General features: G+C 49.0%; 1 protein-coding gene across 2 annotated transcripts in view; it reads right to left on the bottom strand.

Moving 5' to 3' along the window:
* LOC105900199 (alpha-1,6-mannosylglycoprotein 6-beta-N-acetylglucosaminyltransferase B) overlaps positions 1 to 12,500 on the bottom strand; it is a 123,968-nt gene that overhangs the window by 56,654 nt on the left and 54,814 nt on the right. For both annotated transcript variants that reach the window (XM_031563617.1, XM_031563616.1), the window contains one exon: positions 6,150 to 6,319. In XM_031563617.1, coding sequence (XP_031419477.1) covers positions 6,150 to 6,319 — 170 coding nt within the window. The remainder of the gene's footprint in view (positions 1 to 6,149; positions 6,320 to 12,500) is intronic.

Consider the following 12,500-nt stretch of genomic DNA (forward strand, 5'->3'; position numbering starts at 1 on the left):
TTCTATTGAAATGCCCTGAAGGTATCTCGTTACAGCCACAGCTTGGTGTCATATCCTTATCCAATTGACATCTGACGAGCCGTGGCTATAGATGAGGGGGTCAAACCTAAGGTTAGTCTCCCCCCTCCTGTTAAGGCGAAGCGTGCCGCACGCCTCGTAAACCCGCACGTCGTGCTCACCCCCTAATCAGCCCCTTGGTGGCCAATTACACACTGGCACCCAGCGCCCTCGCGGCCAATGGCTGTGTTCATCTGCCATGAGAAGCCCGCCATTAAGCGCTCTGGAAGCTTCCAGCAGGATGGAGGCGTTCAAATACCCTCTCCCTCTGGGTGTGTGTGTGTGTGGGGGGGGGGGGGGGGAGGAGGGGTAGGAGAGAGGAAGAGAAGAGGAGAGTAGAGGGGTGTGAGGAGAGGAGAGAGGAGGAGAAGAGGAGAGTAGAGGGGTGAAGGTAGAAGAGGGAGATGAAAGGAATAGAGGAATAGAGAGGAGATGAAAGGGTTAATGGATGGGGTGAATAGAGGAGAGAAAGGGGTGAAGAGAGAGGGGGGGGGGGCAGGACAGGTGAAGGGAGGATGAAAGACATTTAAAGAGCAAGAGGGAGGGAGGAAGAGGGAGGGGGAGGGAGGAAGAAACAGATAAAGATTGAACAGGTGGAAGAGAAAGTGCGAGTGGGCGAAATAAGAGACTGAAGCGAGACTGACTAGTGGGAAGGGAGAGAGAGAGTAAAAGAAAAGAGAAAAAACATGACAGACTCTGTGTGCCATGTCTCTGTATGTGTGTTTGTGTGTGTGTGTGTGTGTGTGTGTGTGTGTGTGTGTGTGTGTGTGTTGCGTGTATGTATTTGTGTGTGTGCTTGTGTGTGCACATCTGAGGAGGAGAGAGAGAGAGATGAAAATGTACTTGCCCTCTACAAACAAATGTCTGTAGAAAACGTCTTAAACCTGACCTTGATGTTTCAGATGATCGTATCGATGAAGTCTGTAAAGAGGATTTTTTTTCTGCTGAATATGTCTCCCTTCACCTTGCATCCTCTCTGTACATTTCAACCCTGGCATTGAACATCTCCACTAACCTTGTTGCATAACTATATAGCTACAAAACATTAAGGAGCTCCGATCCTTGGCTCCGATTCTTTGAGGCTGTCTACCACCAGGCATTTTTGCACTAAAGAAGCAAACACAGAGTTCACCTAACCAACCAACCATTACTTCAACCTAACCAACCAACACTTCACCTTATCACTCAACACCTCACCTAACCACCCAACACTTATAATAAGTAACCAACACATAAACGTATCACTGAACACTTCAACTTACCAACCAACAATTCAGCCTATGACTCAACACTTCAACCTATCACTCAACACTTCCCCTTATCACTCAACACTTCCCCTTATCACTCAAACACTTCAACTAACCACCCAGCACTTCAACGAATTGCCCAACATTTCAACTAACCACCTGAGGTAGAAAAGCTGTGATGAGAAGGCCAAACCCTCCAAGACAGACAGGCAGTGCTCCGTTACAATGCCCACATTTTCAGCAGTGCTCCGTTACAATGCCCACATTTTCAGCAGTGCTCCGTTACAATGCCCACATTTTCAGCAGTGACACCAGCAGCCAGACTGTTCTCGCCTCGTCTCACAGTGCTGCCAATTTCCTTCACAGCTTGCTAGACTATTCTATAGCCTCGCTCTCCCTCCTCTGTGTTTACCACACAAAAAAGTGAATTGAGGACATATAGTTTGTTAAGACTGCGCAGCGCTCTCCCCTGTCTGTGTGATTTGTGAGCAGACGCCTCAATCCCTCTCAGTCGTTGCTCTGGCTCCACTACCCAGCGCCACTCTTTTGTGGAAGAAATAATGTCTAGAAATGTTACGTGCCAGCTCACGACACGAAACAAGAAGGGGAGGCCCCGCAGAATTTAGGATGTTTATAGTAATAATAATATATTTATTAATGATTTTACAAGTTTATATAGTTATCTAATAATTATAGCAAACGTGTGGTGAAGATCAGTGTTATGAAGAGAAACAAAAGATGTGATGTCCAGTCAGGTAAATGGTAATATAAACAAACAACGACGACGACGATAATCCACAACCAACGACACTCCAAAAGACTGATTAGTTTTCCCTTCTCCTTTCATTAAGAGTCATATTGTGGGTTTTACTCGGCTAACTCCAATCACAATCTGGATCTCATTTTTCAAATCAACGGCAGTGTTTATTTCAGAGTGTCGAGGTCCTGCGCTGGAGAAGAAGCACACTAGCGCTGCTATGCCTCATGGGACGGATGTTATTTAGGGGGGGGGGCAGGTACAACTAAACTCCTGAGGCTCCTAATATCTATTGGTTGAATCGTGTCGATAAAGCCGGAGGGGGGTGCGTTGAGGTAAGACGAGAGCGAGCACGATCAGCTCATTTGTTAAGTCGCTGATGTGTTAAGCATGGGGAAGGAATCAATAAATCCTCCGTAGCAAATCAGGCCCAAATCAAAAGACTGGAAGAGGGGGGGGGGGGGGGGGGAGGAAAAAAAAAATCATAATTGCATCTCTCTGACAGTGAAATTGTGTTTCATAGTACATCAATAGGATCAAAATACCAATTTTCTCCATCCGACTACGGTGGGCGCCGAGGGAAATTACATTGAAAAGTTGCACTTTTGAAAAGCCGCACATAAAGAGTTGGCGAAAGCTTTTGGGGAGAACTGAGATGTTCAGATGAAGGGTCCTGTGGCTGATAAGTGCCATATTGTCAAGAGTTTATGATGAAATAGTCACTTCACACACAGCGCACACATATACAAAATCATACAAGGCCGCTTGCATAAAACACACACAATCTAGCTTGCAAATACATACACACAAACACACACACACACACACACACACACACACACACACATACACTTGCATAAACATACAACTCACCAATGCTGGAATATAAATACACACATATACACACACTCAAACACAGACTCTCACACGCACACACACACACACACACACACAAAGCAATGGCCTGTGATAAACCCTGTCCAGCCAGCCCTGCTAAATCACTCTCAGATTTCCATCACGCCACTTCCCTCGAAATGGAGCTTGCTCTCCTCCGCGGCCTGCCTGCACCCCCCCGGGGGCAAGCTTTTTAGCACACAGGATTCCCATTCAACAAATGCAGCGCGTTACACGCTACAATCACTCAGAGAAGAAAAGTAGCTGGCGTGAGTGGGGGAGAAAGAAAGAAAGAAAGAAAGAGAGAGAGAGAGAGAGAGAGAGAGAGAGAGAGAGAGAGAAAAAAAGACAGAGAGGTTGGGTCCACTCAAGCCTACGTAACACTAGCCTGGTAGAACCAGACCTTAATTCACAAATTCACTTTGAGTTCATTTTGAAACCATTGGACCAGCCTTTAACCAATCAGCATTGACTTCTATAGGGTTGCTACACTTCCTACTTCGCCAGTAACAGTGCAGGCTGATATAGTGGCCTTTTCCCAAACCCCCGTTAGTAGTAAGGAACCAAATGTCTTTGACCTTGACGAATAAATATACACGTTCTTCTTGCTCCGGCTTCAACTCTTCGATGTTTGATGTTTGTTTAGCTCTGGCACTGCCACCATTGCTGTGACTACATTTCAAACAAACACTTCATTTCAACATCATCGCACTAAGCCACCCCCACTTGTCGCTCATTGGTCTGCCCTTCAGAACGGCTGAGCGATCCATCTCGCAAAAAAGCGGGCAGAGCCAGGCTTGCGTGACACCGTAGCGCCAACCCAGAAGTCATGTTTACCGAAGGACTGCCATCGCATCACTGCCACCGCATCGCTGTCAACAGCAGCTCTTTCCTGCCATAAGATGTGAGGCATGTCTAGCAGGATGGAACGGAGAGGGTCTTCCATGCTTTATGTCCACAGTACACACACCTACAACTGCACACCTACACTTCATCTGCATTTACATTTGACAGCAAGGATGGGCAGAGGAAAAGAGATTGAGAATTAAAAGCAACCAGAGAGACAGAGAGAGAGAAAGAGAGAGAGAGACTGATAGAGAGAAAGGGAGAGATTGAGAAATAAAAAGATGCAGAGAGAAAGAGAGAGAGGGACTGATAGAGAGAAAGGGAGAGATTGAGAAATAAAAAGATGCAGAGAGAAAGAGAGAGAGAGAGACTGATAGAGAGAAAGGGAGAGATTGAGAAATAAAACAATGCAGAGAGAACGAGAGCGAGAGAGAGAGACTGATAGAGAGAAAGGGAGAGATTGAGAAATAAAATGCAGAGAAAAAAAAAAAGAGAGAGAGAGAGAGAGAGAGAGAGAGAAAATACAACAAAAGAAAACCTTCCATAAAAATGAACCTTGGGTACTCAGTTCTCTATACTACAGACTCCCATTCCTCCCCTGGCTGTGTTGTGTCCTGAGGTCAATAAGAGGGAGCCAGATGATTGAGTGCCCCCCCTCCACCCGTGTACTACTGATGAGAGGTCTCTGCTCTCTCTTCCCTACAGGTGCTGATACACGGCCATCTATCCCACTGGGGGCAAATAGAGAGGCATGGGGGGAGAGGGGGCAGGTTGCGGGGGGGCTAATGATGTGTGGTACATCTCTCCAAAAAAAAATTGTTGTCACTGACAACCACCCTCCCTTCTCGGCACAACGGAACCTTCCGGGGCACTCCCTCCTGTCGCACGCGTGTGTCCATAAAACAGGAGGGAACGAGTGGTGCCGGCGCTTCTGGGGTGACGGATGGTGACACCCGCGCTGCACGAGGCCTCCTGCATGCTGATTTAATGGCATTTCCCATGCTGCCTTGGGGCCACCCGCACGTGCGCTAACGGTTAACGGACGCCGCCCACCGAGGAGAAGAGACGACACAATTTTATGAGTCGGCCCGTGCGAGACCTCTTACGTCTCCATCAGTGACTAGGTCTGTGAAAATGCATAAGACATATGAGTGTGTGTATGAATGGGACTGGGCATGTGCGCGTGTCTGCGTATGTGTGTGTGTGTGTGTGTGTGGGGGGTGGTGTTTGTGTTTGTGTGTGTGTGCCTGGAGTGACAGCTCTCTGATTTAGCGAGCCCTTTTCGTTTCTGCTTTGGTAGCCAAACGTGGCGCTGCCTCCTCTCTCTCTCTCTCTCTCTCTCCTCCGTCAGGCGGACAGATTTACGCCCGTCAAGCTCACGTCTGCATCATTTAGAGGAATAAAAAGGGTGCTGACTCGCCGGCGGGATACAAAATGATACGGCCGGGGAAAGTAACAACAGCCCACGAAAAACACTGGATCAATAGCGATCGATACCACCTCTAAATAAGTCAAGTTTAAGAGGCGGAAAAAAAATACATATGTCCTGCAGCCGGAGAAAGTGTTTTATAGAGAGTGCCGTCTGTATTTTTGGAATGAAGGCGATAAAAGGGACACAACTGAATCAACAGCCAGTCATTTTCCCCATGGGGGGTACGAGTGGACAAGACAGCACAAGCATGAATCTCTCCTGACCAGTCCCCTTGTCCCCTGGTCTGGTTACCACAGTGACCAGTCCCCTTGTCCCCTGGTCTGGTTACCACAGTGACCAGTCCCCTTGTCCCCTGGTCTGGTTACCACAGTGACCAGTCCCCTTGTCCCCTGGTCTGGTTACCACAGTGTCTGCTAGAGAGGGGGAAACACACACCTGCAGAGTTGCTGCAATGCACGTCAACTGGATAAACTGGATAGAAAAAGCAATAGAATGGAAAATGTCTTAGAATATTGAAATACTGATTTCTTTCACACACACACCCACACACAGAGAGAGAGAGAGAGAGAGAGAGAGAGAGAGAGAGAGAGAGGGAGAGAGAGAGCAGCTCTTGAAATCAAATAAATAAGTGCATCTTGAGTGTCGAGAATCTTTCATTCTACTGCAGCGATCACCACGGTGGCACAGAGGTTCACCTTGACACGCTTAAAGAGCCTTTGTTTTTCAAAGGCACCCGCTGTGAGCCTCACGCAATCACAAAATAACAGCTCGGGCTCCGGTGTAGCTATTTTCTACCTTCGCTCAATTACACCTTGTGTAGCCGCAACCTTGCATTGGCACCGAACGCCACAGAACACGAGAGAAACAACAAAAAAAACCGCACAGTATGCACGGTCAGCACAGAGCATAGACTCACCCCTGAAGCTCCTTGACCGAGACGGAGATCTTGAGGTTGTGTCCGAGCACGTAGAGGGCGGTCAGGATGTCGGCCCACTGCACCATCTCCCCCAGGGGGCCCCCCTTCAGGACCTTGGGGCTGAACACGTCCCCGGACTCCTCCGTCAGGAAGCCCACGTGGACCAGGATCTGCACCCGCAGGAGGAGGAAGAGGAGGAGGAGGAGGAGGAGAGGAGGAAGAAGAGGAGGAGGAAGAGGAGGAGGAGGAGGAGGAGGGGAGGAAGAGGAGGAGGAGGAGGAGGAGGAGGAGGGAGGAAGAAGAGGAGGAGGAAGAGGAGGAGGAGGAGGGGAGGAAGAAGAGGAGGAGGAAGAGGAGGAGGAGAGGAGGAAGGAGAGACAAAAAATCAGATGAAGGCTCGATGAAAGACGGGAGAATAAAGGAGAAGGCACACAAGAGTTCAATTTCATGGCTCCTCTGGAGTAGAGAAGATGAAGAGGAGAAAAAAGGAGACGGCTGGCCGAGAGGGACGATGGGGGGGGGGAAGAAACAAACTTGAGGGGGAAACTTTACTTTGTGTGAGCAACATGGCCGACTGACTCTACGCTTCTTAGAGAAACAGCGTTTACACCCTTTTGAGCTCCTTATCGAATGGAAACAATTGCCTTTGGAGCTGGGATAGTCTGAGCTGCATCTGAGGGTTATTCCCCACCGAGAGAGAGAGAGAGAGAGAGAGAGAGAGAGATAGAGAGAGAGAGAGAGAGACTGAGAAAGAGGGAAGAGATACAGCGCGAGAAAGAGAAAACAGACGTGAGAGGGGAAGAGATAGAGAGAAAAAGGGAGACTGATATTTAAAGTAAACAAAAGTAACAGTGAGGTTGAGAGAGAGAGTAACAGAGTGAAAGAGAGAGAGAGTGACAGACTGAGAGAGAGAGTGTGACAGAGAGAGAGAGAGTGACAGAGAGAGAGAGTGTGACAGAGAGAGAGAGAGAGAGAGTAAGAGAGGATAAAAGAGGAGTAAGTGAGTCCAGCTGTCTGAAGGAACAGAGCGACTCCACTCTGAAGTGATTAAAAGCTTCCCTCATTCAGCAGTGAAGCACCTCATTAAGCTTCTCTAAGATTCCTCCTCGTCCTCTCTCTCTCTCTCTCTCCCTCTCTCTCTCCACCTCTCCCTCTGTGTGTGATGCCTGAATTGACGCACAATTCTGAGCTGCAGCATTAGACTGTTCTGCGTCCCCTCTGTGCAAAAGTCCAGCGTTTGTAAGCGTTTGTTCGTAACCCCACCATACGGACGCGTGAGACGTGTTGGATGATGATGACAGACATCCCACCAGTCAGACAGCGAAGCATGAAGTGACCTCTGTGGTGAGAGGAGCTCCAAGAAGGACCCGCATCGCATTTACTACCGTTCCGTTTTCATCACAGCACAATAAAATACAATAGTGAGCAAAGTGGAAAACAACAGAACACAATCAAACGCATTAGAGGAGAAAGAGATAATGCAGGAGGAGATTTAACACCGTTAGCCGTCTAGACTAGAATACAATCAAATCTAATTAGGAGATCATTTGTTTCCATTAGGTAGCGAGAGATTTTCTTCTTTTCATCTTCAGGCACAGAAAGTTTCCCAAAGTTTTTCTTTCCTCGGCTTTGAACTCTGTCTAGCAACTAATGGGCAGACCAGAACACACCAGGAACCAGAACACACCAGGAACCATGACACAGCAGGAACCATGAATCAAACAATAGCCTTTACAGTGTGTCTCTCTCATCTAATGTCCGTGGTCTATTAACTCTCGTTTTATAGCAAACACAAATCAAACGTATTTACAATATGGGAGGGGGGTGGCAGGGGGGGTTGGGGGGTTCAGGGCCAGAGAACATCTCAACCCTTGGGTGAAAGACAGGGAGGGGGATGGGGGGGTTACTGTACCATGCCTGTGCTACTGCTGTAAAACTGCATTTGTATAACCTCTCTGTCACACACACACATGCACTGAGGCATTGAGACGCATGAACGGTTCATATCTAGACACATTCCAGAGGGATGCATGAACGGTTCATACCTAGACACAATCCAGAATACAATCTCTAAATAAGCAATATACTGCACGCAGAGCTATACAGTGCCATGCTATGTAGTTGATGAGTTATACAATGCTATGCTATATTATTACTGTTTGCAATGAAATGGCATTTTCCTACGCTGACAACAAAAGCAAAACTAAGCCGAGCATACCGGCAACAAAAATAATCCAATCTGTCAGCACAGTCGAAAATCTCACAAAAAAAAAACACCTTGTTGAGCTGCCACATGCCTTAATTGAGTTGTCTAAGATTGAACGGGTGCATGTTGTGGCATTTTCACCAGTAGGTTTTTTTGGCACCTCATTCCTTTTAGAGTATGTGGCTTTGCTCTGCTCTCTACTCTTATATAGAAAACGCCTTTTCAGTCTCTATGGCGATGCCTGTCATCCAGAGCCTCCTCAAACAGAGAGCTAGAAGGAAGGGAAGGAAGGTAAAAGGGAAGGGCGGGGGGGGGGGGGGAAAGGTAGCGAAAAAGAAAACCTTTCTAATAAATCCTCCCTCATATTTCATGCCACCGCAATAACAAACATTCCTCTCTGTCGTTGGCTGTGTCTTTTTCTCTTTCAGCCCATTCTGCTTTTCTCTGAGACTCTGCTGGGAGCTATCAGGCCGGGGGGACAATGGAGGGGAGGGGGGGGGGGGTGATTAATTTGGACTTGTGCTCCTCCCCGAAGGCCTGTTCCAACAGGTGAGAGCGAGAGAAAGGTGCCGCAGGAGTGCGGGTCTCTCTGCGTGCCGCAGATCAAAACACCTTTGCCGAGGTACACCTGGGGATTGGGCTGGGGAGCAGGGGATGAGAGACGAGAGTGAGAAACGAGTCAGAACACGGAGAAGAGAGAGAGATGAGAACCTCGGAAATACACCGGTGTGTGCCGCACACGCCTGCAGTACCTTATTTCCTTATTATACACTATGTAGTATATCTACAGGGTGACTGACTCTCTCGCTGTGCTCACCTCAAAACAATCCCCTTATTCCCATGCTAATGAATGCACTCTGAAAAAAAAAAACAAGCTTCTTTTAAAAACGTCTTAAAGGTAGAACGTTCATGGGTTTCCCCTATGGGAACCAAAAGACAAACTCTTTTATTTTGTCTTCAAGTCTTAGACTGGCCAGGGACGGCGCTGGTGGGGGGGGGGGGGGGGGGGGGGGGGGAAGGCTGGGGCCTCTCAGTGCTCGCCAAGCCGTGGCCGAGCGGGCGAGATTGAGTGCCCAGCCGGAGCCAGCGGGTATCAGCGGCGCAGCCGAGTGTGGAGCGGTTCGGACGCTGGGCGCGAGAGATAAGTCATTGTTCGCGCCGGGAGAGTGCCAGCGCGGCGTCAACGGCCTTGATCGCGACGCGATGCGTATCGTGGCTGACGGTGGGTGACCTTGGCGCCGGTGACATGTTTGTGCAGCTCCACGCCGAAGTGTGTGTGTGTGTGTCTGTGTGTGTGTGTGTGTGTCTGTGTGTGTGTGTGTCTGTGTCTGTGTCTGTGTGTGTGTGTGTGTGTGTGTGTGTGTGTGTGTGTGTGTGTGTGTGTGTGTCTGTGCGTGTGTGTGTGTGTGTGTGTGTGTGTGTGTGTGTGTGTGTGTCTGTGTGTGTGTGTGTGTGTGTGTGTGTGTTTCTGTGTGTGTCTGTGTGTCTGTGTCTGTGTGTGTCTGTGTGTGTGTGTGTGTCTGAGTGTGTGTGTGTGTGTCTGTGTGTGTGTGTGTGTGTGTGTGTGTGTGTGTGTGTCTGTGTGTGTCTGTGTGTGTCTGTGTGTGTGTGTGTGTGTCTGTGTGTCTGTGTGTCTGTGTGTGTCTGTGTGTGTGTGTGTGTCTGAGTGTGTGTGTGTGTGTGTGTGTGTGTGTGTCTGTGTCTGTGTCTGTGTGTGTGGAGGGTACTCAAGCATGGATGTGGGGAGTGGGAACAGCAGGCTGCTTGGCAGAGAAGTCTGTATGACGGCCTGTCAGCGAACAGAGAGCCATCAGCTAACTTAGTGGGACGCTAGCAGCGTCAGAATGCTAATGGCGCTGAGATGCAGAGGTCGGGCAAGGGGAGGGGAGTGAGGTGGGCACAGGTGGCACAGGAGGGGGGATTGGGGGGAGGGTAGGGGGTTTCAGCCATGGAGCTCATCGTTAACCACGTCTGGTGTTTCACGAGGACGTCCGTGTGATGCGGGGCAAATGGCCGCCCCTGTCCAACCCCCTCATCAGGGGGGGCACAGATGTCCGAGAATGACCCACAAGCTGGCATCGTAACCCGCCCATCCCCTACCAGCCCCACCCCAGCTGGCACGAGGGCACCGATTCCCCCTTCAAATCAAAGCTCCTGTCATCCTCCCTTGGCACCGAGCTTCTCTATGTGACCTCAGGTTAATGTCCTCCTGGGCGACGGGGTCAGCCTCTCACTTGAGACGAGGTTTAGTAGATACCTCCGCCCGCACACAACTCCTCTGAGAGGTGCCACGTGGGCGCCATTGGTATTCCGGGCCACGAGGCTCGCTTCACTCGCTCAAGAAAATTCATTTGTGTCTGCTCGCTCGCTCGCGCTCGTTAAATTGTCTCAGTGATGTCTCACTAATTAACACAAATAAGCCCACTGAAGAGGAGTTTACACAGATGCGTTGGCTCTCGTCAATGGAGAGATGGAGAGGGGCTGTTTTTTAGGCTGTAACAGACAGACAGCCAAGTCCACTGAGGAAGTGGATTATAGATACCCAAGGCTAATAACTAAGGAGAAATAAAGTTTAACCCTCTGAGGCCAAGAGAGTCTGCCCACCCACGCAATATTATGAGAGACGGCTGATTTGTTTTTCTTCTTCAGTCATTTGCTTTTACCTGGTGTCTGAATTTGCCTTTCATAACATGAGACCACTGACATTTCACAAAATCTGGGTGACCTTCAACCACCATATCCATCATTATTGATTTAGCAGAGACATGCCCTGTTAAGACCTTCCTTCCATGTGGACCATAAAAAGGTTCAAATCTATCTTTTGAGAAGATGACAAGCGGCTCCTTCACGAAAGGACACTTCCCCTGAATTCCTCTCTACAAATCAATGTGTGGAGTGTTCAGGAAGGTTTCATGTTGAAAGAGAAATATCCTGGGTACACGAGCCTAGATTGTTCAGTATACCACCGAATGCTGTTCTTTTTCTTTTTGCATCCCCACAAACTGATCCAGGGTCAGGATCAAGGATATATCATTCATTAGGGAAGCTGTCATGTCCTCTGCAGACAAAAGACCAGGAGAGGATGTGCGCTGCCAATGCATCTCCCCGTGTACCCGAGCACTGTGTTACTGGATAATAATACCACTGAAGGACTACCCTCTCACTCTCTCGTTTCCTCTCTCTCTCTCACTCTCTCTTGTTTCCTCTCTCTCGTTTCCTCTCTCTCTCTCTCGCTCTCTCTCACTCTCTCTTGTTTCCTCTCTCTCTCTCTCGCTCTCGCTCCCTCATTCCATTCTCCCTTGGGGAGCTGCTTCCCACCCCCTCCGAGCCGGGGCTGATGGGTAAAAAGAAAGGCGACCCTTGGCAACCGTGCTGTGAGCAGTCAGCAACCGAGCTGTTCTCAGTCCACTGCCCAAACACGTATCCTGTATTATTCCAATTCCAGGAACAAAATAAACAACAAAACCCAAAAAATGAGGGGGGGGGGTGAACCGAATTACAGCAATCTATTGAAATAAAAAAACACTCGCCCCCATCGCAGAGGAAGAGTGAACGAGCGTACCTAAGACCGCAGCTTTTTTTTTTTTTTTTAGTGCGCGTCTGGGTTGCTGCAGCAGAGTTTTACTGCAGCTTCCTTTCTTTACAGCTGATGGCTGGCTTCAGTGCTTTTTGTGTGTGTGGGTGTGTGTGTGTGTGGGTGTGTGTGTGTGTTTGTGAATCCAGAGCAGGCAGCTTGTGGAGAAAACAGATAAGGCTTCCCACTGACTGCATAGTGAACAAGGACCAAATCTGGCCAGTCCACTCCATCCAAAAGTGTAAACAAACAACAACACCACTTTCTCACACACACACACACACACACACACACACACACACACACACATCATATCACTACCCCAGCACCCTGTGGTGAGAATGGAGTTTATTTATTTTATTTTAGTGTGCATCGCGTTTGGGCAGCGCATGACGGAAGTTAACGATCTGTGGTAGTGGGGGCTCCCCAACCACCCCTCTTCACAGATGGCAGGGGTGGTAGAGAAACCTCACACACACACACACACACACACACACACCCTCTCCAGCACCTAACCCCCAACCCCCCCACCATCCCTCCTCCATGTCCCCCGTGTCGGGCCTTAATGAGG

The sequence above is a fragment of the Clupea harengus genome, chromosome 26 (genome assembly GCF_900700415.2).
Source record: "Clupea harengus chromosome 26, Ch_v2.0.2, whole genome shotgun sequence".
In the NCBI taxonomy this organism is placed as follows: domain Eukaryota; kingdom Metazoa; phylum Chordata; class Actinopteri; order Clupeiformes; family Clupeidae; genus Clupea; species Clupea harengus.